The 24,628-nt window shown below is 47.1% G+C and overlaps 1 protein-coding gene across 1 annotated transcript in view; it reads left to right on the top strand.

The window, feature by feature from the left end:
* The first annotated feature begins 4,796 nt into the window (after window positions 1–4,796).
* The window catches only part of ROR1 (receptor tyrosine kinase like orphan receptor 1), a 402,917-nt gene continuing 383,085 nt past the window's right edge, over window positions 4,797–24,628 (top strand). Inside the window, exon 1 of the mRNA XM_079777940.1 lies at window positions 4,797–5,290. Coding sequence (XP_079634066.1) covers window positions 5,200–5,290 — 91 coding nt within the window. The 5' untranslated portion in view covers window positions 4,797–5,199. The remainder of the gene's footprint in view (window positions 5,291–24,628) is intronic.

Raw genomic sequence — 24,628 nt, 5'->3', positions numbered from 1 at the left:
TTGAGATATATAGCTGACACACTAAACTGAATATATTTAAAGTGTATGACTTGATAAGCATGCCAGTTATGAGCTTATTGCTCTCGGTTCTGAGTGCACCAGTTAGTATATGCTCTATGATAGACAGTGGAGTTTCTTCAAGCATGTCTCCTTCAAAGTGAGCTTTTTCAGTATCAGGCTCTGGAGGGCACTGCAGGAGTCAGAGGCTTCTTATAGTTTCCAGTATGGGCTAGGTGGTGTGAGTGTGAGAACATTTGTGGAGGCTGCTCCAGCGCAGGTCCACAACCTGATCTCTCTGCTACCTTCTAGCTTTGGCCTGATAATAATCTTTTTCTCAGGCCTCTCAACATGAAAACCAAAGCCCCAGTGTGGCTTGCCTGCAGTTACGTGTGGCTCAGAGGGTCACACACTGGGCAGTTGCCCCTTCTGTAAGTCCCTATAGCTCCACATTGACTCCAGGGATTGGAGGGGGAGACACAGAGCTGCCGCTTCCTCGGCAGGCCCCACACGGCCCACCGTCCTGAAGGCCTCCTGTCCACAGCAGCGCCTAGACCCCCCACTGCAGGCCCGTGCCATTAGTTGCTCTCCCCTGCCTGCACTCCAAACTCCTCTGCTAGCCAGTGGGTTGAACCATACCTTAGCCAATGAACCCCTCCTATGTTTGTCCTTCTTGGAGTATTCTCTTTCAGCTCTAAGGTACCATATATATTTCCTCGTATATTATAGTTACTCTTTTATCATTGTTAACAATTATTTCTGTTAAACTTCTCCTGTTTAGCCTACTGTGTAGTTTCTATCTCTTAATTGGACCCAGACTGCTACAATGAGTTTTGACATATGTATACAACTGTGAAACTATCACCATGATCAACATAATAAACCTACCCATTACTACCATAGGTCCTAATGCCTGTTTGCTGTCCATCCTCCCATTTTTCTATCCCCAGGTGAACAATGATATACTTTTTGTCACTATTGATTAGTTTGCATTTTCTAGGATTTTATATAAACACAACCATGTAGTATATAGTCTTTAATGAACTCTAGCTTATTTTACTCAGCATAATTATTTTTATATTAATCCATGTTATTATTTGTATTAATAATTTATTCCTTGTTATTGATCAGTAGTATCTTATTGTATGGATGCACCAGAGTTTACCCATTCACCTGTTGGTAGAAATTTGGGTTGTTTTCAATTTTTACCCATTACAAATAAAGTTGCTATAAATTTTTATGTGAAAGTCTTTGTATGGACGTAATGTTTTCACTTGTCTTGGGTCAACACCTAGAAGTGGAATGGCTGGGTTATATGGGAGATATAGGTTTAGCTTTCAACTGCAAAACTGTTTTCCAAAGTGATTGTACTATTTTACATTCCCATCAGCAATGTATGAAAGTTCTAGTTGCTCCACATCCTTGCCAACACTTGATATGGTTCATCTTTTTAACTTTAGCCATCTAGTAGGTATGTAGTGGTGTCTCATTATGGTTTTAGTTTGCATGTACCTAATTATTAATGATGTTGAACACCTTTTCATGTGTTTCTTTGTTATCTGTATATCTTCATTGGTGACGTTTGTTCAAATATTTTGCCCATTTAAAAATGTAGGTTGTCGTCTTTTGATTGATATGCAAGAGTTTTTTGTATATTCTAGATTCAAGTCCCTAGTCAGATATGTGTTTTGCAAATATTATACCCCAGTCTGTGACCTATCTTTTTACTTTCATAATAATGTGTTTTGAAAAGCAAAAGCTTTTAATTTTGAAGAAGTCCAACTTATCAATTTTTTCTTTTACAGTTCATGGCTTTGTGTCTTCTTTAAAAAATCTTTGCCAAACCTAAAATCACTAAGATTTTCTCCTATGTTTCCTTTCAGGTTTTTTTTTAGGCTATATAATCTTGGTATTATGGTTAGTAACAACCCCTCACTATTCTTGAATTTCTTGTTAGTGAACTTCTGATGATGATACCAAATTGAGATCTCTCTCTCTTTCTCTCTCTCATACACACACACACACACACACACACACACACACACAGCACCTCAGTGATGAACAAGAGTCTCTATAGGTACTATTATTATTATTAATATTTTTAATCCTCAGCTGAGGATATGTTTTTCCATTGATTTCTAGAGAGAAGAAGGGAGAGAGAGAGAGAGAAACACCGATCGGTTGCCTCCCCTAGGCGCCCCGACCAGGCATCAAACCTGAAACCTGATTATGTGCCCTGACCGGGAGTTGAACCCATCACCCTTCAGCTTACGGGACACCGCTCCAACTAACTGAGCCACACTGGCCAGGGCTCAGTAGGTACTCTTATCATCATCACCATTTTACAGATGAGAGACTGAAGCCCAGAGGGACTGATATTTGTCCACAGTCACTCAGCAGAGACCAGGGAAGCTGGATATGAACCCAGGCAGCCTGATTCCAAGCCTGTGCTCCTAAGCACTGGCATTTACTGAACTTACATAAGTATTTCCTTTGTCTTTTTTTTTTTTTTTTTAATTTAAACAGGAAGCACCTTTTCTAACTTGTCCTTTAGGAACTAGTAAGTTCCCGGATCTGGAATGACTGAGGGAGTGCTTACCCAGGTTTCTGCTGGTTGATGTAGGTTCTGGTTCTGGCTCTGGTCAGCTGTGTGACCTTGGGCAAAGAATGTTCACCTCCCTGAGTCCCACGTTTCTCCTCTATAAAATGTTGAGGGGGATATTCTAGTTAATTTCCAAGGCCCTTTCCAGCTGTCACATTCCTCACGTCTATGATTCTGTGATTAAGTTCCTGGAAGGTTTAAGTACTGATAAAAGTGCCATTAAGTTCTGTATACTCAGCCCTGGCAGCCTGTTACCTAAGATACCTGGGGTGGGGGTGGGGGCTAGGGTGGGTGGAAGGGAAAGCCTTGTGTTTGGCAACTGCATGTTGTGCTGTAGATGATGGCAGACTGTTCAGCAACGGGCAGTGTCGCTGAGTTTCCTCTGATTTCTGGACCGTGGTATATCGCGGCCGACCATCAAAAACAGTTTTCCAACAAGAGGAACTTGTGCAGTGAGTCCCCCAGGCGAGTAACTGGAGATAACTGAGATGGGATTGAATGGGTCTCAGGCAGAGAGATGTGAAGGACAGACCTGTTTGGGCGATGATCGGGTTGACCCAAGGCCTCTCTGTCTATCATTCCTTGACCTCAGGTCAGAGTGATAGAAACGGGGGAAGCTGACAAGGCAGTTGGGGATGCTCCTGCCCTGAAGTCTCGGAGAAGAATAAGTGACTGTTTGTCCCACACGGGTTAGTCGTTCACCTGCCTGAAGGCAGAAGCCTGTGAGTCCATGACCCCCTGGGACTTGGTTTGGGCTAGAAGTCCTTGCTTTCAAGGAGGTGACTGCTCGTTATAAAATCCTAAGGCTGGGTGCTTAGAGGATATTGTCCCAGCAGTAACAGCCATCTCCACTGCGTGCTTGTTATATGACAGGCTGTAGCTAAGCACGTTTAGCTCCATCATGACAAAGAGACTCATCATCTGCATGACTGCAGGCAAGCCGCTTATTTTCCTTTTTTCATTTCAATTTCCAAATCTGTAATATGACGATAACCTATGTAAAAGTGCAAGGTGGTAAATAACAGTGGTCGGCAAACTCATTAGTCAACAGAGCCAAATATCAACAGTACAACGATTGAAATTTCTTTAGAGAGCCAAATTTTTAAAACTTGAACTTCTTCTAACGCCACTTCTTCAAAATAGACTAGCCCAGGCCGTGGTATTTTGTGGAAGAGCCACACTCAAGGGGCCAAAGAGCCGCATGTGGCTCGCGAGCCGCAGTTTGCCGACCCCGGGTATATAATGTCACACCTTTATGTCAATGGAAGACTAATGAGCAAATGTACACAAAGCACTAGGCAAACAGAAGGTATTCAGTAGGTGATCCATAGACTGTGGGCTTCAGTGGTCCTTAGGGCAAGACTGACTGGTGTCTCCATGACTCTTGCATCCTCGGAGCCTAGATCTGGGCCTGGAACACAGCAGGTACTCACCACTTTATAGGATCAAGGGCCCCCTGCACAGGAAAAGGCAAACTGTCATGAATATTTATGCATCACAAAATTTGTAACGCTAAACCAAGAGACACAGACAAAAACATACTGTTAGTAGGAGACTTCAGTGTCCCTCTTGGCCCATGGCAGAGCAGCTGGGCCAAAAAACATGCAAAGATGCAGAGGCCTAAATAACATAACAAATGTAAAAAGGATCAAAGGGAAACAGTCCTCTATCTTCATTTTCTGAAAAATACCTTCTTTCTGGAGACCATGGGACGCTGACAAAAACCGACCACAGAGAAATCCTCAATAAATCTCCAAAGGGAAGCAATGAAACTAGAAATTAAAGACAAAATGGGAAAATATAAATCACTTGGGTACAAGAGGCAAGCAAAAGGGAAACTGCGCGATATCAATAAATATTCAATTACCCAAGGGTCACAGGGCTAACAGTGGCAGAACTGAGACTGCCCGAATCTGGGGCCCCCTAACCAAGCCATTCAGCCACGAACTGGTTTGCGACCCCGGATGAGTCACCCTGGGCCTCAGTTTCCCCGGTGATCAAATCGCCTCTAGGGCCCCCAGGTTTGAGGCGAGGTGGGGGAGGGGAGGTGGGCGTGCGAGGATGCGCAGGGGGGACAACTTTCTGGGCAGTCGCAGGGTGCCGGTGTTGCCAGGCGGCAGCAGAGGGCGCTGGGTCGCCGGCCTGGGCCCGCGTCTGCCATTGGTCCGGACTCGGGCTGGAGAGTTGGTGGAAAGTGACAAGTTGAGGGAGGCTGAGAGCAAGGGAGCGAGCGCGAGGAGCAGGAGGAGCCGCCGCTGCGGCCACGGAGGGAGCCCGGGACCACAGCCGTGGGCGCAGGGCTCGCTCTTCTGAGTCCCAGCAGGGAAGACTCGCCCTCCGCCAGTGAGACGCGGACCGTCCAGGACTGACCGGCTGGCCGAGGCGAGGCTGCAGCCGGAGAGCTGGGGAGGGACCGCGCTCACGGGGTCCTGAGGCTGCAGGGCGGCGGCGAGGGAGCAGGTTAGAGGGACAAAGAACTTTGCCGACGGCCCCCAACATCCTGCGGGGAGAGCAGCCGGGACGAGGTGGCTGGGACCCCGGGCAGAGCCCGTGGATGTTCTGCGCGCGGCCTGGGAGCCGCCGCCGCCAGAGGAGGAGGAATGCACCGGCCGCGCCGCCGCGGGGCGCGCCCGCCGCTCCTGGCGCTGCTGGCCGCGCTGCTGCTGGCGGCGCGCGGGGCCGCTGCCCAAGGTAAGAGGCGCGTCCCCCGGCTCCCGAGCCCACCCGGCCCCCGGCCATCCTCCCGTCGGCCAGCCCGGCGCTGGGCACACCGGAAGAGCTGAGCTCACCTCGGGGCGGCCGCGACCCGTCGTGGGTCTCGCAAATGCGACCCCAGGCGCCGGGGAGGCAGGCGAAGCTTTGCCCTGGAGCCCCGCTGCGGGGTGCGCCCGGGCACTCCTTCCTCGGCGCCCAGCAGCAGTTGTCAGCGCTGACAGCGTGGAGGGGTTGGGGTTAATGGGGCACTTCCGTGCTGTTCGTCCACCCCATCTCTAGCTGGACCCTTCTGGGTGTTCAGGCAAGTCTGCCCTCCTGAAGAGCAGCCGTCCCGGAAGGCGCGGTCCAGGAGGGAGTTTTTGTATTTTCGGTGGTTCCTGCGAGAGCCCAGGCTGTCCGCACACCGACCCAAACAAAAGCCCGGTCCTTCTGGGACTCGGGCGGCCTCGCCTCTCCACCGCCCCCGGCTCTTCAGCCTTCTGGAGGGTCACCGGGGAGGCCACAACGTGTGCGCGGCTGCCGCCGCCACTTTGTGCAAAATGTGCTGTCAGAGGCGGCCTAGGAGTGTGCACGTGTGTGGGGTGTGTGTGTGTGTGTGTGTGTGTGTGTGTGTGTGTGAGACAAACAAAGGAGAAAAGCCATCTAATGCATACTTGATTTTGGTAATCTCCAAAGACAATTGCAACAGTTAGAGAAAGACTCCGCCGAAAGCCGGAGCGTCTTAGTTCGCTGCGGGAAGCTGGGATCCTTGCTGCGTGTGAGCCGGTACACAATGAGAGGGAAGCGCCCGGCTGCGCCTGTGGAGACAACCGATTCATTCTTTGGAGGTTGGAGGGGGAAAGTTGATTAAAGTCTCCAGGGTCTTGGGCCTCACTTTTAACATGCATCCCTTGAGGGGGTGCCGGAGCCCCTGGATTCTTTTCTCCAACCGATAAGTAGTCTCTGCCCTTTTATCATGCATCTTTCATTTTAGTTAGGCTGTGTTTAGGGAAAGAAAAGGCTGTTTTGCGGTTGAGGGGGAAAAGATCTATTCACTACATAGACTGTAACTTCAGAATTCGTCATTTTTGACTAACACCCAGCTAATAATCTTCATGGTAGAAAACACTCTGGAAGGAAGCTGTGTGTGCGCGCATTTTGATTTCTAGAGATGTTTCTGGGGAAGTGGGGACCGCATTTTCTGAGGATGACTCTGAAACGGATCCTATCTTGAGGTTGTGCTATTTTGGACGCTCCTGTGGGGAAAGTAAAAAGAGCTGCTAATGGTAATTAAGAAGTACGTATCAGCTGGGAGTGCACCTTTGTGGTGAAAATCCTAATGAAACGTCAACAGTCTGGTCACATGGATGTTTGCTTCTATGATGCCTAACATCTGGCCTCAACACCTGGGTGAAAATGGGCCATGCTGCTAAACAGTGTAAACATCCTGCTGATGTCAGGTTGCCTAGCACATGGAGGTGGAGATGACCAGGTGATTCTCGCTAAGGTAGGGCTCCTGGTTTGGGGCCTCGATGAATCCGGTTATATCCTCTGTCTGACTCCCGGTTGCTTTTAGATCATGGGGGGTGGGGTGCGGAGCGCGCCATGCAGTGGGCATTTGCTGAGGGAAAGGCAATTTGGTTTTCAGCAGTCACCCACATTTTGTCTTGTTTAACTGTCTATAGGCTTTTACAGTTTTTAAAAGAGGGCTGCCTGTTCCACACTCTTCAATAATGAGCTCAGATCTGTTATTATTGTCTAACTTGTTGTCTTAGAAATCTCTTTGCATTTCTGTGCATATTTGATCTTTTCGCTGGGGACAAAGCTTCTAGAATCTAGGGGAAGGCAGATTTACTTTCTTGTCTGATCCAAGATTCCTAAGGTAACTCAGACAGTGGCTTAGGATCAGCTTAAAGGGGGGATATGTTTCATTTATTTATTTAAAAAACACACAACAACTCTGGGTTTCTTCTATCACTTTGCTATCATATTAGCCAGGAGGAGGAAAACCTTTAAATTTATTTTTTTCTGGTATGTGCATTGTTGATTTCATCCACCATCTATTCTATACCTACCCAGAGCTACACCTCTCTAGGAAGTTGAAGCCTTTATAACTTCACCCGGAGTACAGGGTTTTGGGAACCTGCCTGGGGCTTCCTCAGAACCCCCTCGATTCTGCGGTTTGGCTCCTTGGAGTCAGAGGGAGGTGGCCTGCTACTGTGTTTGCTGTCATTTTGTAAACCTTCCAGTGCCATTTGCATAGGTGTCTGACCCGTCTACCTTTACAAGAGGAGTCTCCGGAGGGTAGTAACACTGAGGGCCAAGTCAGCCACCCCAACTTTATTGGAGACTCCTGCAAACATTCCCCAGACAAAGCCACGCAGAGGTCCTATGGACAAAGGGTTGGTGTGTGGAAAATATTTAATTTCCAATATCGCTTCAGCATACTGGGTAAGCTGTTTGCCACCCTGATGCCTCGGATCATCTTTTTGATATTTAGCTAGGAGTCCTTTAGAAACTCAACTTTAGCCTATATTTTTCTTTCCATCTCCTGCCTGGTAAGCATAGGCTTCAAATTAGACTTGAAAGAAAATTAGTAAGTGGAGTGTCAGTTGCATCCATTAGTATCCAATTTGGCTGTGGTTTGATGGTGACCACATACCCCATTTCAAATATTTCTGAAAATTTTACTCAGCATCCTATGGAGAATGGAAAGCTCTGTAGACTACATGTATATCGATGTGTATCTACATGTAAATGGCATATGTGTACATACATATACTAGTATAGTATGTGGTCCACAGATTTTTGTTGAATGAATGGAGGATATCTTTTTTGGTCATATGTAAAAATTTTCCGAGTAATGCAACATGGCATATTTTCAAGGATTTTTCCTTTTCTTACTCCATTTTCTAGCATGAAGGGGATGCAGTAGGAGTTAACAGTAGAGCTTAATGGTTATGAGCACAGTCATTGGTATGTAACAGGGCATATCGATTAGTTTTTCTGAGCCTTACCGGCATGTTGTGAGTGTTAAGTGAAACCACGTATATCAGTACTGGAGAAGAGCACCCAGCCTAGAGGGTCTTAACTTGGGCCACCTGAAATTGAGGATATTCGGACCCCCAGAATGAATATACAAAAATTTTATGTGCATTTTTGTGGTTTTCTGTTTTTAGCTATAATTTGATTTTCTGAGAAAATTGCAACCCCCAAAGATAGGAACCATGTATTGAGTTGGTGTGTTTGATGCCTGCCCGGAGCAATGAGTTGCCTTCCTGGTTAGGTGTCAAGGGGTTAGGGTTGGTGATGTGTCCTGGGCCTTAGCGCAGATCTGCACAATCCATGGAACCTCTACCTCTCCTCACTTTCCAGTTTCTCTCCCACCAGGCTGGCTGCTATTGGGCCTGGGGAAAGCTGAAAAACACTGCCAAGTCCTTTGACCTCAACTAAGAATGTAATTCCCTAAACCCAAGCATTCTGAGATACTTCTGTTACTACAGTTTATTTAACAAACACTTGTGTTCCGGCCAGTCACCATTCTAAGCATTTTGCAAGTTTCAACTCACTGAATCTTCACAACCCTACTAGGGAGATAGCATAAATCGCTCATTTAAATTTAGGCACAGAGAAGTTAACTTACGACTAGGAAATGGCTTTGTTGGGCTTACAGACCCTGAGAGGTCATGGCTTTGATCTTAACTGCTGCCCTGGACAGTCTCTTCTGGGTTGTCTTACATTTTACATTATCATTATGAATGGGCAAAGGTTCCCTTTCTCCGGGTTTTCCAAGAGCAGCAAAGGAACATCTTCTTAGCCATATCTAGGGCTTACAATAAATGATCGGAGATAGCCCATTTCAACTTTCTTTCCTGTGCTGGGGTTCCCTGAGCCAGTGTTGCTGTAACTCAGAGATGGGGCCGAAGGGCCCCCAAATGGTCTTCACTCTGATCAGGAGGAATTACATTGTTGTAATGAATTGCAATTTTCATAAGGCCTGAGGAGTGTGTCTGGGGGTTCTCTCCAACCAGCGATGAGATATAGTTTGATGAAGTGACTTTGTATTTGCATCTCGGTCGTGGACGGAGCTGGGGTGATTTATTGGAGTGCTCTCTGGTGGGAGAGCTAGCTTGCCAGCTCCACAGTCCCGGTGTGGACCAGACCCTGGCGAACGCAGCCCCAGCTGGGAAACGCTACAGCCTCCGAGGCCTTGTTCTCAAACAGAAGGGCCTCAGCTTGGCCTTACCTATTCCCCGAGGGGTGACAGGAGAGACTGCTCTGCAGACGCCCGAAGAGAAAGAAATAGTCTTCTAGGAGTCTGAGAAAGTTCTCTGGAGTTGAGGGGGAGGGGATGGCGGGAGTGGTGGGGGGAACGCTTCGAAATCCTTAACTAAATGCAGCTGCTTGTTACATGGAGCCTGACTTGCATGCCAGGAATATCTAAAAAGCTAACGAATACAAAATACAAATAAACAGCAGTAAAAAGGCTCTCTCTTTGTTGCAGTAGGCTCGGTTGGGGTTTGCAGTTTGTTTAGGAACGGGATAATTGTGGCGTCCACTTTATTTTGGTAAGGCAGTGAAACGTGGATTGATGTTATTGTCATTGGGATGCTACCACCACCACCTGAACTTCTTCCTTCTCACCTCCCCCCTCCGAAGGCCCAGGCCTGGACAGCCACAGGGCCTGAGTCTCAGCCTGCTGCCCCGGAGTGAATTACATTGGAAGAGGGCAGATAATTTAATGGGATAATCTTGGCAGGGCCAGCAAATTTCACACCCCATCTCTCACTAATAGAAAGACAGTAGAAGGCTACAACATCCTCAGATGAAAATAAAAGGCTCTGCTTAACAGTAACTGTCTGTCCATAAATAAGGTTCTGTAGAGTTTTGATCCCAAAGCTGTTATTAAATACTGATAAGCCAAGCCTCGTAATGTTTGGCCTCCTTACATTTCCTCCCCGCCCCCCTCCTCTCCATAGAGCCATCGCTTTTTTTTTTTTTTAAGAGGTGAAAGGGACCTAAAAGAGCAACCAGTCCAAGCTGTTTATTTTCTCAAGTATTTCTATGCAGAAAGGACCTTCTTTTATAGCCATTTAAAGAGGCAGTATGGAGTAACAGAAATAGAATGGGATTTGAACCTGATAGATGAAGGTTTGAATTTGGACTTTGCTGCTTACTGGCTGTGTGGCCTTGGGAAAGTTCTTTGCTCTTCCGAGCCTCAGTTTCTTTCTCTCTAAAATGGGCATAACAGTGGTATCCGACTTAGAGGGTTTTGGTGATAATTAAAGGAGATAATGGACCTAAGGCACCAAATAGTGCCATGGGCCTCCTAAACATGCAGTATGATAGCCACTATCAGGAACTTGCTGGAAAAATGAGAAAACCTGGCTCCAAAACAATGATTGTGATGCTGTGAGATAGGAACCAAGACTCAGAGAAGGAGCAATTTCTACAATATGTTAGGACTCTTGAATGTTTCATTTTACAGGGAGCATATAGACGGACACTCTAGATCGGAATAGTACCCAGGCCAGTGCTGGGGTGCAGAGATTCCACTGTGCAGTTTTGCAAAGCCTTAAAACAAAGGCTTTTTTCAGAACAGCCAGCTCTTTGGGGAAGAGCAACCTCTCCCTGGTGCTTGGTGTAATTCCAGAATCCTGCAATGGGGAATGTTACATTTCAGGGACCTCCACTTGTAATCTGACCGTTTTTAGCTCCAATATCCAAATAATCTTGCTGAGCACAACTTGAAAGAGAAGGATAATGGCTGGAGGAAGGAATCCTGAGGTGCTCTGTTAGCCATTTAAAATTTCTGAGTACAAAAAAAAGTTCATGTTACCCAAAGAGAGAAGAGTAATGAAGTGTGTGGGAAGGGACAGGGGAGATAAAAAGAACTTCTAAAAACCGTGGTAGGGTTTTTAGAAGTTTGTGTTTTTTATTTTTATTTTTCAACAGTGAAGCTTATCATTCAATGCATTTCAGCAAACATTTATTGTATATTTATTATGTGCAAGATATGGTGTTAGTGCCCAGAAATAAAACGTTATCCCTGCCCTCCAGGGGAGGGGGGGCGGGAATTCTTCCTTTTTAAAGAACCTACTATGTGCCAGGAATAGTTTGTTATAGATGCTAAGCTTATATTTCCCAGCAGCCCTTTGAGGTTGGACTTCTAATCCCATTTTACAGATAAGGAAATCAAGACTCAGGGTGGTAAGTATCTTGGCCAACCTCACACAACTGTTAATTGGGATTTGGCATTTGAACCTGGACATTTGAACATAGGTATTTTGATGCACCAGTGCTATTTTCACTGTCCTTGAAGTGTAGTTGGGGGGACAGAATGAACAGACGTGGCCCTCCACATGGACTTCTCACAAGGGAGCTATAGGAAAGGGTTGTGGGAAAAGTGCTATGGGAACACAGAGGTAGGAATTCTCACTGGGGGAATTGGAGAGTCAGAGGGAAAGCATACTTTCATAGACTTTTTGTGAGGATGCAATGAGATAATGTATAGAAAAGTGCTCAGTACAGTTAATACACATAGTGGGTATTAGTGAGCGCTCTGCCGTAGTTATGTAGCCAGAGAGAGGCCTGGTCAGGATTTACCTGCCTCAGAAGTCGGGTGCTCTGAATTGTTCGGCTGTGCTCCTTTCCACAGGCATGTGGTGGTTGGAAGAGTAAGTGGCTATGCGGTCCCTAAATGGAAGGGAAGACACTAAGATAGTTTCTCTAATCCAGACTTTTGGACTCAGCTCTGCTTTGGGTGGAGAAAGGGATTTGCACATGTGTGAGTTTGGAGAGGATCACAATGCCTAATCATAAACTATAACACTCCTGGAACTCTGGCCAGAATCTACCACGTTCACTTACTGTGAGCCAATATTTTGTTAGTCACTGGAGACATAAAGACTAGATTCTTTCCTTGGAGGGTTTTTTATTTTTTATTATTTATTTATCCCCCCCCCCCCCCCAGGTCAGGTGCTTTATTTATTTATTTTTTAAAATATTTCAAGAAAAACAATTTTAAGTATAATAACGTTACATGCAATAAACATTAATATTTCAAGAGAAACGATCTATATATATAAAAGCCGAAGTGACCAGCCCACCATTTGACCATCCGACTGCCTGACCAGTAGCTATGATGCACACTGACCATCAGTGGGCAGACGCTCAATGCAGGAGCTGCCAAGCTGGGGTGACTTGGCAGCTATGGTTCTCAGGTGATGCACTTGGAACCAGAGAGGAGGCAGCCCGATTCAGGGGTGCGTCACCTGAGAACCGCCTTCTCTCAATCCGGGACCCCTTGGGGGATGTTGGAGAGCCGATTTCGGCCGATCCCCACAGGCCAGGCCAAGGGAGCCCACCGGTGCATGAATCCGTGGACTGGGCCTCTAGTTTTAAATATAATATTACATGCAATAAAAATTAATATTTCAAGAAAAAATATTTTAAATATAACATTACTAAAACTGTACTAACATAGTATAATAATCACAAAAGTTGTAGGAAATATTAAAAATCTGCAAATAACAGGATTACTTCTATTATATTCTAAAATATATTTTTTTCTCTGGCTCTATTTTGGTTCATCAGTTTATGTTGTTCATTATATTCCACAAATGAGTGAGATCATGTGATATTTATCTTTCTTCGACTGGCTTATTTCACTTAGCATAATGCTCTCCAGGTCCATCCATGCTGTTGCAAATGGTAAGAGTTCCTTCTTTTTTATAGCAGCATAGTATTCTATTGTGTAGTTGTACCACAGTTTTTTGATCCACTCATTGCTAATGGGCACTTAGGCTGTTTCCAAACCTTAGCTTTTGTAAATTGTGCTGCTATGAACATAGGGGTGCAAATGTCCTTTCTGATTTCTTGGGATATATTGCTAGAAATGGGGTTACTGGGTCAAATGGGAGTTCCATTTTTAATTTTTTGAGGAAACTCCATACTGTTTCCTTAGAGAGTTTTTTAAATGGCAGATCCATGTCAGAGATTGCTAGCTAATCACCAAATCAATTTCCATCTCTTCCTGGGCACGTGGCTAGACTACATTTCCCAGCTCCCTTGCAGTTAAGTAAGGTCATGTGACTAGATATTAGCCAATAGCATGAGATTGGAAGCAATGAGCTTAACCCATAAAAAAACTTCAGAGAGAAGATTGATATGATCCCAAACATGATAACCCTAGAACTCGTGAGTTGAAGATACTACAAGATGGAAACAGCCTGGAACCCTCCCTTAATCACTGCACAGTGGAAGCCACCTGCTAGTCCATATCTGTTTAGGTTTTATGTGAGCAAGAAATAAACTTCTATTGTAGTAAAGGCTGAGAGTTGGGAGTTTATCAGTTATAGTTGTAATGCTACCTTAACTAACATTTTATATACCACCAGATAATTTTCTTGGGTCCAGACCAGCATTTTTATATAGAATAATATGCTAGGAATAAGAAATACCAGAGTGCACTACATTATTAAGGTGAATATTGTTTTGGGAAACTTTAGCCTCCATTCTGTATATGCTGATTTGGACTTTTATTGGGCTCCCAGAATCAAAAGTCTGAAAGCCACTGGTCTAGTGGAGGCAGACAAGTCACCACCTCTCTTCAATGGAGAGTGTAGTTATGGCAGAGGTAGTTAAGTCCTCATGCAATGGAGACGCAGTTAAGGAAGTGCCTAGAAAGCAGAGATGGCATTAGGGTTCATTTCCCCAGTCAGTTGGTATGGGCTGTCTGTGGATCAGTGTTGAGAAGGTTTCTGAAGTTCTTCCAGGATCTCTGGGAAGGAATGCTGTGGTCTGATAGCAGCATCAGCCCTGGGCTTGGGGAGGAGGAGGAGAGGCTCAGGCTGGTCTGCATCTGACTATTTCACATGGAGTCTGGGCTCCTTCCAGTGAATTAACCCCCTTCCCAAGTTTATAGCACACATACAGCGTCTCTAGCACTGTGCTAAGCACCTCGAGGTATCTAGAAGAACTACAACTAGCCCTTGGGGAATTTACCTTTTAGGGGCAATAAAATAGGCACTTGGAAAATAATTATACAGCCAGTGAATGCAGAGTTAGCAATTATAGATGCAGAATCCCGAGAAGGGAGAGGTCTTTAGGGAGGAAGTGGGATATGATGCAAGCCTTGAAGGACAGGAAGGACTGAGATGGGAAAGGAGGAAAGGAGCTGAACATTCTGAAGCTGCCCGGGTGTCCATGGACTTGCCCAAGCTCTCCTGGGTTCTTAAACTGGGCCTTTATCCAGGAATGAAGTTGGTCTTCAGGGGATTGGAGAGTAATGAAGAAGAAAGAGGGCTTTGAGGGGGTGCCAGCTACGTTTTTTGCATATGAAGGGCATGGGGGAGGGGAAGAGGAAGCAGGGTTTTACTGGGAGTATGATGACTTACCTTTCTCTCCAAGAGAGTGCCCCAGAGAGTTAAAATGCAGCACATTTCAGGGCTGCTTGTCAAAGGCATATTGTGTCTTATTCCCTCTGCTGTAGCAGTTTTGTTCTGTAGTGTAGGCTACTGAATTCTAGTCCACCTTTTGCCTGCTTGATGGAAATCATAGTAGTATGGTAATGATTAACACATCAAGCATCTTGAGTACCGAGGACCATTCTAAGTCCTTTAAGTATTTTAACTGCCATAGTCTTCAGGGTAGCCTGGTGAGGTAGGCATCAATATTATACCCATTTTCTAGATAAGGAAACAGGTACAGAGAAGGTAAATAACTTGTTCAAGGTCACACAGGATTTGAACATGGGTATCCTGAGTCCAGGGCTTTGTTCTTGATCATTATGCCATACTGCATCTCAGGTTTGTTTTTTTAAAAAACCCTATCTGAGAATTCAAATTCTCTGTAAGATCCCAGCCAAATAGCCGAGTCAAATAATTGTAATTAAATCCCCCATTTAAATAGGAAATTGCAGCTTACCAGATTATTTCATGTCTAATGTTATCATTACTTTTCCAAATACTTCAGTGAAATAGGGTTTCTTTCTTTTAGCACATGTAAAGTTGGCAGCTCACCTAAGTCACTATAGCCGGTCAAGACCATCTGAAACCCAGCCTCCTGGCTCCAGGCCCCCAGTGCTTTCTGCTCTAACAGATCGCCTGTGTTTGGAAGTCGGGACTCTTAAGATACTGACACTAAGATACTGGCCTATGTCTATCTTCACTGTCTTTCACCTCCTAATGAATTTGCCAGGTTCTCCTCCAACCAGCTTTTGTTTTCAGAAGTAGCTGTGAGATACTTGTAGGTGGGACCTGGAGCTAGCACACCTGTAACCTAAGGGAATTTACTTGCAAATAGACTGAGAGAAGTTGCTTAAAAACAAGTTTACTAAGCTGTTGGTGATTCTTAGCAGGTCGAGGAGCCATTCATAGAGGGGCTTTGGCCTCAGAGGTCTTGGTATGAAACTGGGCTCACCGTTTTCCTGCCTGGTCAGCAAATTACTTGGCCTCTGAGAGACGCTTTCCTCAACTGGCAGGTTGGGGAGGAATGAAGGAGGTGATTGTACAGTGTCTGGGGTGTGCCCAGCATGTACGCTCAGTCACTCCGTGAATTAAATGGGGAGCAGCAAGAGGAGTGCACTTCCTTCTCTGAGATTTTCCCAGGACGTGATAGGGCAAAATTTCCAAACATCAGCACCTTGTTAGTCTTTATTTTTATAATATAACTGGGGACCCAGTGCACAAATTCATGCACCTTGAAAGGAACTGTGGGCCACGAGGCTGCGATGGGCACAGGGGTGGGTCTTGGCCCATCCTCCATGCCCCTGCCTGGCCCGCTGCGGCCCCTGGTCCCCTGTCTGCTGGCAGACTGGCTCCCGCCACAGCTCCCATGCGCTGACAGTGCTGGCCCTGCTCACACCTGCTGATGGCACAGAGCGATTGGGGCCTGCACCAGCAGTGGTGCAAGTGGGGCCAGTGCCCTCAGGGGCGATTGGGGCTGGTAGCCACTGCTTACATCCGCTGACAGTGCTGAGCGATTAGGACTGGCACTGGGTGCCAGCAGCGGGTGCGCATGGCAGCTCTGGTGCTGACAGCAGGTGCGAGCGCTGGGCGGGACCTTGGCACATGGGAGCAAAGAATTTTAAGTAACCACCAGGGGCTCACCCCAATGACAGCGACTTGCGCCCGCCTTGGTCTGGCGCCCCCGCTCACCTGCTCCACCATCCCTCCGCAGCCCACGCCCGCCGTGATCCGCACTCTGCCGCCTGCTGCCAAAGCCTGCCATGTTCCACGTACACCCCCTGGTGGTCAGCGCACGTCATAGCAACTGGTTGTTAGGATGTTCCACCGTTTGGTCTATTTGCATATTAGGGTTATATATATATAGGTATCTCAAGGACAGGGGCTTTCTTATGTTCTGTGAAGCTACACATCCTAAGGTAAAAGCAAATCCTGCCTCCTGGAAATCCTAAATACTCTCTGTTCTTCATGGGAAATTGACACCATTTCTTGATGGGTCAGGCATACATCAAAGCTACTTATTTTACTTTTTCTCCATAAGAATGATGATATCCTCGCCTCTTGGACTTCACTCCCACTTGGCGATTTCATAGTTTTGACATAATTTTCACATTCCCTGCATAGTATTGCTTTTCCCCTCACCTGAATTTGTAGTGGGATGAAAGTTAGCCCTTCATGTGGACTCTGAAAGGTGTGCCTGAAGAAAGGTGTGCTTAGCTCAGTGGCGGCTGTTTACCTTCTTCTCCCTTCACTTAACTGTTGAGGGTTGTATAGGAACTTTCAGTCCCAAACCATCGCCATTTGAGATTATCTGACCATAACTATCATTTTGATGATGTTCTTAATCTACTGATGAGTTACCCTCTTTCTCTCTATGCTGATCACAGCACTCTGCTCACTCCTGTCCAGTGTCCCTAAGCCAGTGATGGGCAACCTTTAGAGCTTGGTGTGTCAAACTTCGCCAAAAAACTGAGCATAACTCAGGTAGTGTGTCACTTTGAGGAAAAAACATTATTTCGCAAATGTTTCATCCTCAGGAGCAGCGAATGTTTCATCCTCGGCATGCGGCCGCCTCAGAGGCTGCGTGTCATCAGAAATGGCTTCGCGTGTCAGTGCTGACACGCGTGTCATAGGTTCGCCATCACTGCCCTAAGCTAAGGAATCAAGTGCTTTTCCTATAGGCAGGCAACCTTCAGAGAGTCAGAACCTGCTGTGGGGGCCTTGTAGGGACACCTGGTAAAGGGCCTTCTTCTTCCCCACTGAGCAAGGGAGGAGCTGAGCTGAGCTGAGCTGAGCATGCCCAGTTTGTTCTACCCAATTCATCAATAGGTCACTGTCTAGTTCTGGCCCCCAGCCCTTGCAAGGTGTAGTTAAGTTAATAGAGGGGCAGAGAGAGTCCAGCACTTAACACTAATTGGTTTCCCTCCCAAAGACGAAAGCATTGGGTGTAGGGGGTAAAGCATTCCTCCCTTACCCTGGCTGCAACTTGATTTTTTCTTTAAAGGAGCAATTGCCAGATTTCATGGTTGTGTTGGGGTTAAACTATATATAGAGATGAGATGGTCAAAATATTTATAAATAACCCTCCCACATCTTTGACTCAGGAGTCAGGCTTAGAAAAAACTTTCTTAACTAATCCAGGATGTTGGTTAGAGCGGCTTCCCCTGGACTCTTGGAATCAAATGAACAGAGCAGTCACTTTGCTGGCCCAGTGCTGGTGCGGAGGAGCCAAGGAAAGAAGGGACCCCAGGCACGCAGCTCCTTCACCTGCCTGAGTGATATGTCCTGTGTAAACTCCCCAGGTGTCACTGGCGAGTCCATTTGGTTAAATAATTATTGAGTAACTAAGGTGGATGCAGGATAAATGTATGGCAGTGCCCTCTCTCTTAGGAAGTTTATGATTTTTGTTAGGAGACAAGATTGATTACCCCCCTAATGACAGGGAAATAATTCACTGAATCAAACCTCACTGTCCTGCAGCCTCTAGGATCTGTGTACTCTAGCACCTGCCCCAGCTGCACAGCATATCTGGCTCATGCTGTTCCTTCTCTCCATCTCCCCTAGCTGAACTCTTGTCTTCAGTCCCCAGTGCTCCCACATTCAGGAATCCACCCATCTGCTCTTCCTTCCCCTGCGCCTTCATGCTCAGCCAGTATTCTCACACGGGCCACCTAAGGCACATTCGCTTATTCTGATTTAGCCCAACACTTAGATTTTTTAAAAACGATTTTTTTAATTGATATTTCAGAGAGGAAGGGAGAGGGAGAGAGAGAGAGAGAAACATCGATGAGAAAGAATCATTGATGGGCTGCCTCCTGCACACTCCACACTGGGGATCGAGCCTGCAACTGGGGCATGTGTCCCGACCGGAAATCGAATCGTGACCTCCTGGTTCATAGGTCGATGCCCAACCACTGAGACATGCCGGCCGGGCAACACCTAGATTTTTAATCTTTGTAATAATAGTCTCCACCATCTATTGAGCACCTACTATGGAATCCTGTTATTGTGTCTCTCCGGAATTATTGTCTCCAATTCAACCCTCCTCCCCTTCTGCCTCTTCAGCAATTGGGAAAAGACACTGCTTTTGCCTGCACTGCACTGCAAGCTTGTTATGGGGACATTGTCAATCATAACCCCTGCCCCCCAGCCTCACTATGACGGGCCAGTCATAGTTCATCCCTGGGATTTAGAGGAAGCCCTCCTGTGGTGGAGAAGCTGGGAGATGCCCTTGGCCATGTCTCTGTCCTGGAAAGAAGCTGGCGTGTAGGAGGATGGCTTTGAGATCCAGAGCAGGCTCTGCTGAGAGGTCTGGCCTTGGTCCAGTCTCTCCTCCATCTCAGATTTTCTGCCCAGAGCTCCTGACCATGCACACACCTTACCAATCCTCACAAGAAAATGAAGTATTATTATGTTTTTTTTAACCTAAAAGGAAGCAGTTTTAATGCTTCTTCTCATGATAAAATATTTGTCCATTAAAAACAACATCAGAAATATCATACAAAAGCCAAATAACCTGCCACCCCCTCTCAGGCCTCACCTGGCGCTCCTGTACATGCTGCTTTTCCATGGCCTGTCCCCTCCCTGGGAGCATCCTTCCCGCCCACCAGCTACCAGCCCTCCTGCTCTGGCTTAAGTGTCACTTCCCTGAATGGCCAGACTAGATTGGGTTCCCACCCACTTGCTTTCCCAAATACTTATGTGTGCAACTGTTACTTTTGTGATACCTTCTCCATCACTGGATTGGATGCTCCTTAGAGTTGGCTCTGAATCTGGGTCACGGCCAGTACAGTGCCTGGTGGCCAAATAAATCGACTCGTTTACTAAGCTTCTAAGCTTTGCTTGTGTTTCTGGAGGCTGGAAGAATTCCAGTTTGCTTTGCCACTACTATCCAGCAATTTAAAAATGCATCTTTGAGCGACTGAAAATCTCAAGACTATCTCTTTCAAAAGATGAGGGCTCCACCCCCTCAAAAAGGCAATCACTACTCAATTAAACCTCCTGTGGGTTTTAATTGCAGGGGAGCTGGGGGCAGCGGGAGAGCTGGGCTCTTTTCCCAAGATGCAAAATCTATGATAACTCTGGGTCCTGCTGCTGCTGTAAATTAGGGTCACTCTGTCCTTAATTGGCAACGAATTAAAATTCTCCCTTGCAGCCCTCCTCTCTCTCTTCTTTTATGAAATGGATTTTTGAGAAAAGGTGTGGGAAGTCCTGGCACCTGCCCCAGTGGAGAGGGCATTGTGCCTGCGCCTGGGGGCAGGTTCGGGCTGTGGGGCCCGCTGGGAACTGGGGTGGTGAGTGATTCTTCCCTGTCACGAGCATCCTCCCCCTCCCCTAGTCCTTCTGCTCTCCAGTCCCCTTTCTTTGTTGAGGAATTTTGCAAGGTCTCATTACTAGGGAAATATCCCGTGTGGGTGTGTGGGTGTGTGGGTGTGGGGGTGGGGTGGGGGGGGAAACTCTTACTCTCTCTGCTTTCTCTTAATAAGTAGAGGGGGAAATTCTCTAAGTTTTGAATTTGCAAGCAATCTGGATGCCAATCTGGCCAGAAAGGCCTGTGGGAACCATCCGCTTCAGGCTGAACCACCTTTCCTCCCTGCAGGAGAGAGAAAAGGGAGGCTAACAAAGCTCTGGTTGCATATCTGGGGGCTGAGGCAGCTGTGGGGAGAAGAAAGCCTGGGCTGTTTTCTTCCTGCCCTGCTGGTGTCCATCAGGAGAGCCCTCGGTCAGCATGCACACTGGCCCGCGGGGTGCCCGGCACTGCGCTGGGTGCTGGAGCAATAGGAACTTCTGCCAGGAGCTTGAGGGCTGGGCTCGTGGGGAGCAGCTGTGCAGTAAGGGCCTGGGCACAGGCAGAGAGGGAATCAGGAAAGGTGTCTCACGGAGTTAGTGTCTGGGAGGCCTTAAAGCAATAACCCATGATGCACTTTTTATCCTATTGATCATAATGGATGGGTTTATTTAGACAAATAAGTTGACAAAAATCTGCTGTCTGTAATGTTCGGTGTTCAACTAAGTGATAAAAGCCATTTCTCAGCCCCCTCTCTATAAGCCAGCCCTTCTGAGGGAACCTCAGCTGTTCCACTAGGGCCGTGGTCGGCAAACTGCGGCTCGCGAGCCGCATTGACTAACGAGTTTGCCGACCACTGACCTAGACTCTCGATTCCAATAATGACAGGCTGTTGTTGTTCCTTGTGATTGAGCCCCTATGGCCAAAGCAACTCAGGGAGCCCAGGACGCCCGGTGGTTCAGGACCCAGGCCAGGCCTCTGCCTCTCCAGAAAGCTGCTCTGCTCAGAGGTCTGAGGTCTCAGTTTCTTCATCTCTGCAGTGGGACTTTAACTCCTTCCCTGCAGATTAAGGAAGATTAGAGGAGATGAAGGATGTAAAGTCTTATCTGAGATTGAAGGGTCAGATAGCAAACAGCCCTTTATCTCCCTCCCTTGGTGAAAGGATCCGCCAGGCTTCCTTTAGTTGCTCAGCAAATATTTATGTGGCTGGCAGTGTTCTGGATGCTGGGGCGTTAAGCTGTGAACAAAACAAAGACCCTACTCATGGAGGAGTTTGAAAATACAGATATCTGGTGCCTTATCAGGTGATGTGCTAAGAAAGATGAAGTAGGGTAAAGGAACTTGTGACGGGGTGGGCAACGGAATGGGCTACGGCAGTGGTCGGCAAACTCAGTCAACAGAGTGGCAAACCGCGGCCACAAGCCGCATGTGGCTCGTGAGCCACAGTTTGCCGACCACTGGTACGGGATGGTGGGTGCTGTTGTGTAGGGTGGGAGGGAAGGCTCTATGACGAAGTGACTTCTGTGCAGAGACCTGCATGAGAAGAAAGGGTGAGCTTCGTGGCTGGGAGTCCTTCAGGGTGGGGCCAGCCAGTGCAGGAGCCTGGAAGTGCTAGTGTGCTCAGTTAACAAAGCACAGCAGGGACATTTGTTACCATTGGTGACATTTGTACAGCGCTTACGGTGTGCCAGACAATAGTCAAGCATCACTTAATCCTAAAAACAACCCCCTAAGGTAGGCCCTATTATTATGATACCCATTTCATAGGTAAGAAAACTAAGGCCTTCTCAGCAACAAGCCTAGCTAGCATTCAGATAACCGGGGAAGAGGGAGCCGCTCTCATTTACATGAGGTTGTATATAAGCCCTGCACAGAGGAAAGAATGCATGGTTTGGGAAGAAAAAAGAAATCTGAGTTTGGCCCAGCCCATGTGGCTCAGTGGTTGAACGTCGACCTATGAACCAGGAGGTCATGGTTTGATTCCCAGTCAGGGCACATGCCCGGGTTGCAGGCTCGATCCCCAGTAGTGGGTGTGCAGGAGGCAGCGTATCAGTGATTCTCTCTCATCACTGATGTTTCTATCTCTCTCTCCCTCTCCCTACCTCTCTGAAATAAATAAAAAAATTTAAAAAAAAATCTGAGTTTGTGCCTTGGCCTGCCATTCATCTGTTGTATAATCTTGGGTAAGATGCTTTTCAGTTATCTGGGCCTCAGTTTCCCGATTAGTAAAGTGGACTAACAAAATCTCAGAGGATTATGTATTGCAAACTGCACAGCACCCTGGTAATGCTACTTCATCTCTACTACTGCGCCCACACCAATTCCAGTCCTCGCCACTTGAGAAGAGAGAGAATGAGAAAGAATTTGCAACTTATTTCCTCTTCTTTCCCTGAAATTTTATTTTAGGCTAATGTCTCTGAGGGTGAACTAATTACAGCATCCAGTGGAATTGGTAAGCATTTTTCTGAAAGATTAGAGAGCTTTGAGATAAAGTTGGTGGTGAGGCTTCTCCCATTTCTAAAGAAATCACACGAGGTCCTAGAATTCCCGGTCCACTCTCATTCATATACCAGGCTACCCCAAACCTAGAAGTTTATGGCAGCTTTCTTCAACTTCGCATTGTGTAGCTAGAAGGTGCTCAACAACTTTTAGTTAGGTGGCCCTAAATAATTGTACCCTTTTCAGTTACTCTATGCATTTGTCCCAGAGTCCTGTGGGATGAATGGCTAAATCCCAGGGGATGTGGAGAGATGGATATTATTATTATTTCGGGCGTCAGAATGGGAAAACTGAGGTGAAGAGACTTACCCAAAACTGAGTAATGGGTGGCAAGCCTGGGTACCCATTCTCATGTTTGGTGAGGAACACTTTGCTTCCATCAACCATGGCAGTGGGTCAGTAAGGTCATTCGTGTGTCACCTGATTGAACAACTGCTCTGTGCCAGGCACAGTGCTGCTCGGTGCAGGAAATGTAATGGCGCGGGATGGTGCTTGCTCTTGGGACTGCCCAGAGAAGATGCTCAGGAGATCTTCTTGAATTTGCATGCTTGCTGCGGCCCTCCTGGCAGGTCCAGAAAATGCAGAGGTGGCGGTTGCTTTATTGTCACTAGATGACTGGCAGGCGTGCGCCCATCTAGCTGGCACCACATCTGGTGCCGTGACCAGACCCGAGTCACGCAGTCTGCGCTTTGTTGTTCCCAGCGCGGCACTGGCTTCCTGCGATAAGCTCCGTCTTGGCTGTGATGCCGTCCTCCCCCGGGGCTGGGATAACAGCCTCCTGGGGACCGTGATTAATTTCAGGAGAAGCCGAGCCCCCAGGGAAAGAATGCTGTCTCCCCTCGTGTGCACCTGGGATTAGGGAGAGCCGCCACTGATGCAATTAGGTAAAGCCCAGGGCCCGTGCTGGGTGCAGGAAGCCACCGGTGAAGGCTTGCCTCACTATCACTGCTTCTTAACACTGAGTGGGCCTGGGAAAGCAAACTTATTCTGAAGTCGAAAATACTGGCTGTGGGAGTCAGCTAAACCCATTCAGATAACTGTGACCTTGGGCAAACCTCAAAGCCCCAGTCTCCCATCTGTGCAACGTTGGGTACTGATCCTAACTATCTCATTACCTTTTGGTGAGGAAGAACTAAGATAATGGCATGCACTGAGTGTACACAGTAAGCATCAGTAACTGAGCTAAGAGGACCACAGGGACTTTATCCCTGTTTTCTAAGGGCTCCTAGACTAGTGGAACTTTTGGGGTGGGCGTGGTCAGTGGGGATGGGGGGAGACATAAACCAGAGGAATCAGAATGCATTTTGATATGCGCCTTAAGAGAAAGGGTGAGTCTCGGCCCCCAGACGAGGCTGTCCTTGGGTGTTGCAAGGCTGCGTGTGTGCGCGCACACATGGAATGATCCTGGATGGTGTACAGCGAAGGGAAGCCAGAGTCCTGTGTGCTGAGGAAGGGGAGTTTGTGGTTGAAAGGGCAGGTTCAGGAGGTTCCAGTGGGAGGGTTGGCAGCCAGGCCCGTGCTCCAGGGGGCTGATGGATTACATTCCTCCGGTTAGAATCCATCAGAAACCCCACTGAGAGGGCTCTTGTGGCTTCGGAGCTTTGCTGGTGTTTCCTCTCGCAAGGGGAAAAAATTAGTTTTTGCCTTTAAGTGTTACCTTTCTGTCCTCTTGGTTTCCTAAGTGTGGCAGGATCCAAACCCAAACTATTTGCGCTAAACTTGTTAATTTTAACAAAGTGGTAGAATGGAATCAGAATGGGAAACAGCTGAAATGCTGCCAGTGTTCCTTCCCTTTGTGGTTGTGTTTTCTGACCTTTTAAAGGAAGTTCTGTTGAAAAACCGGTCAAACTCATGACTCTAGATGGTGCCTGTGACACGTGGTCTCCGGAACATAGTGTAGACCTACTGTGTACTTGGGCCTGAGCTAAGTAATGATGTGGAGCAAGCTTTCTTGAACTCTTAAGATTGTTAAAACACAGTTCAAAGCCACAGAAGCCTTGGGGAGTGATCTGAGGGTGGGCAGCGGAGGGAGGCTTTGAAGCCACCCTGTTTGAACACTTAGACTGCTAAGTGCAACTCTTC

This window comes from Cnephaeus nilssonii, assembly GCF_951640355.1.
Source record: "Cnephaeus nilssonii genome assembly, chromosome: 7".
NCBI lineage: Eukaryota > Metazoa > Chordata > Mammalia > Chiroptera > Vespertilionidae > Cnephaeus > Cnephaeus nilssonii.
The sequence above is the reverse complement of the archived record's forward strand: the minus strand, read 5'-3'. Positions and strand labels throughout refer to the sequence as shown.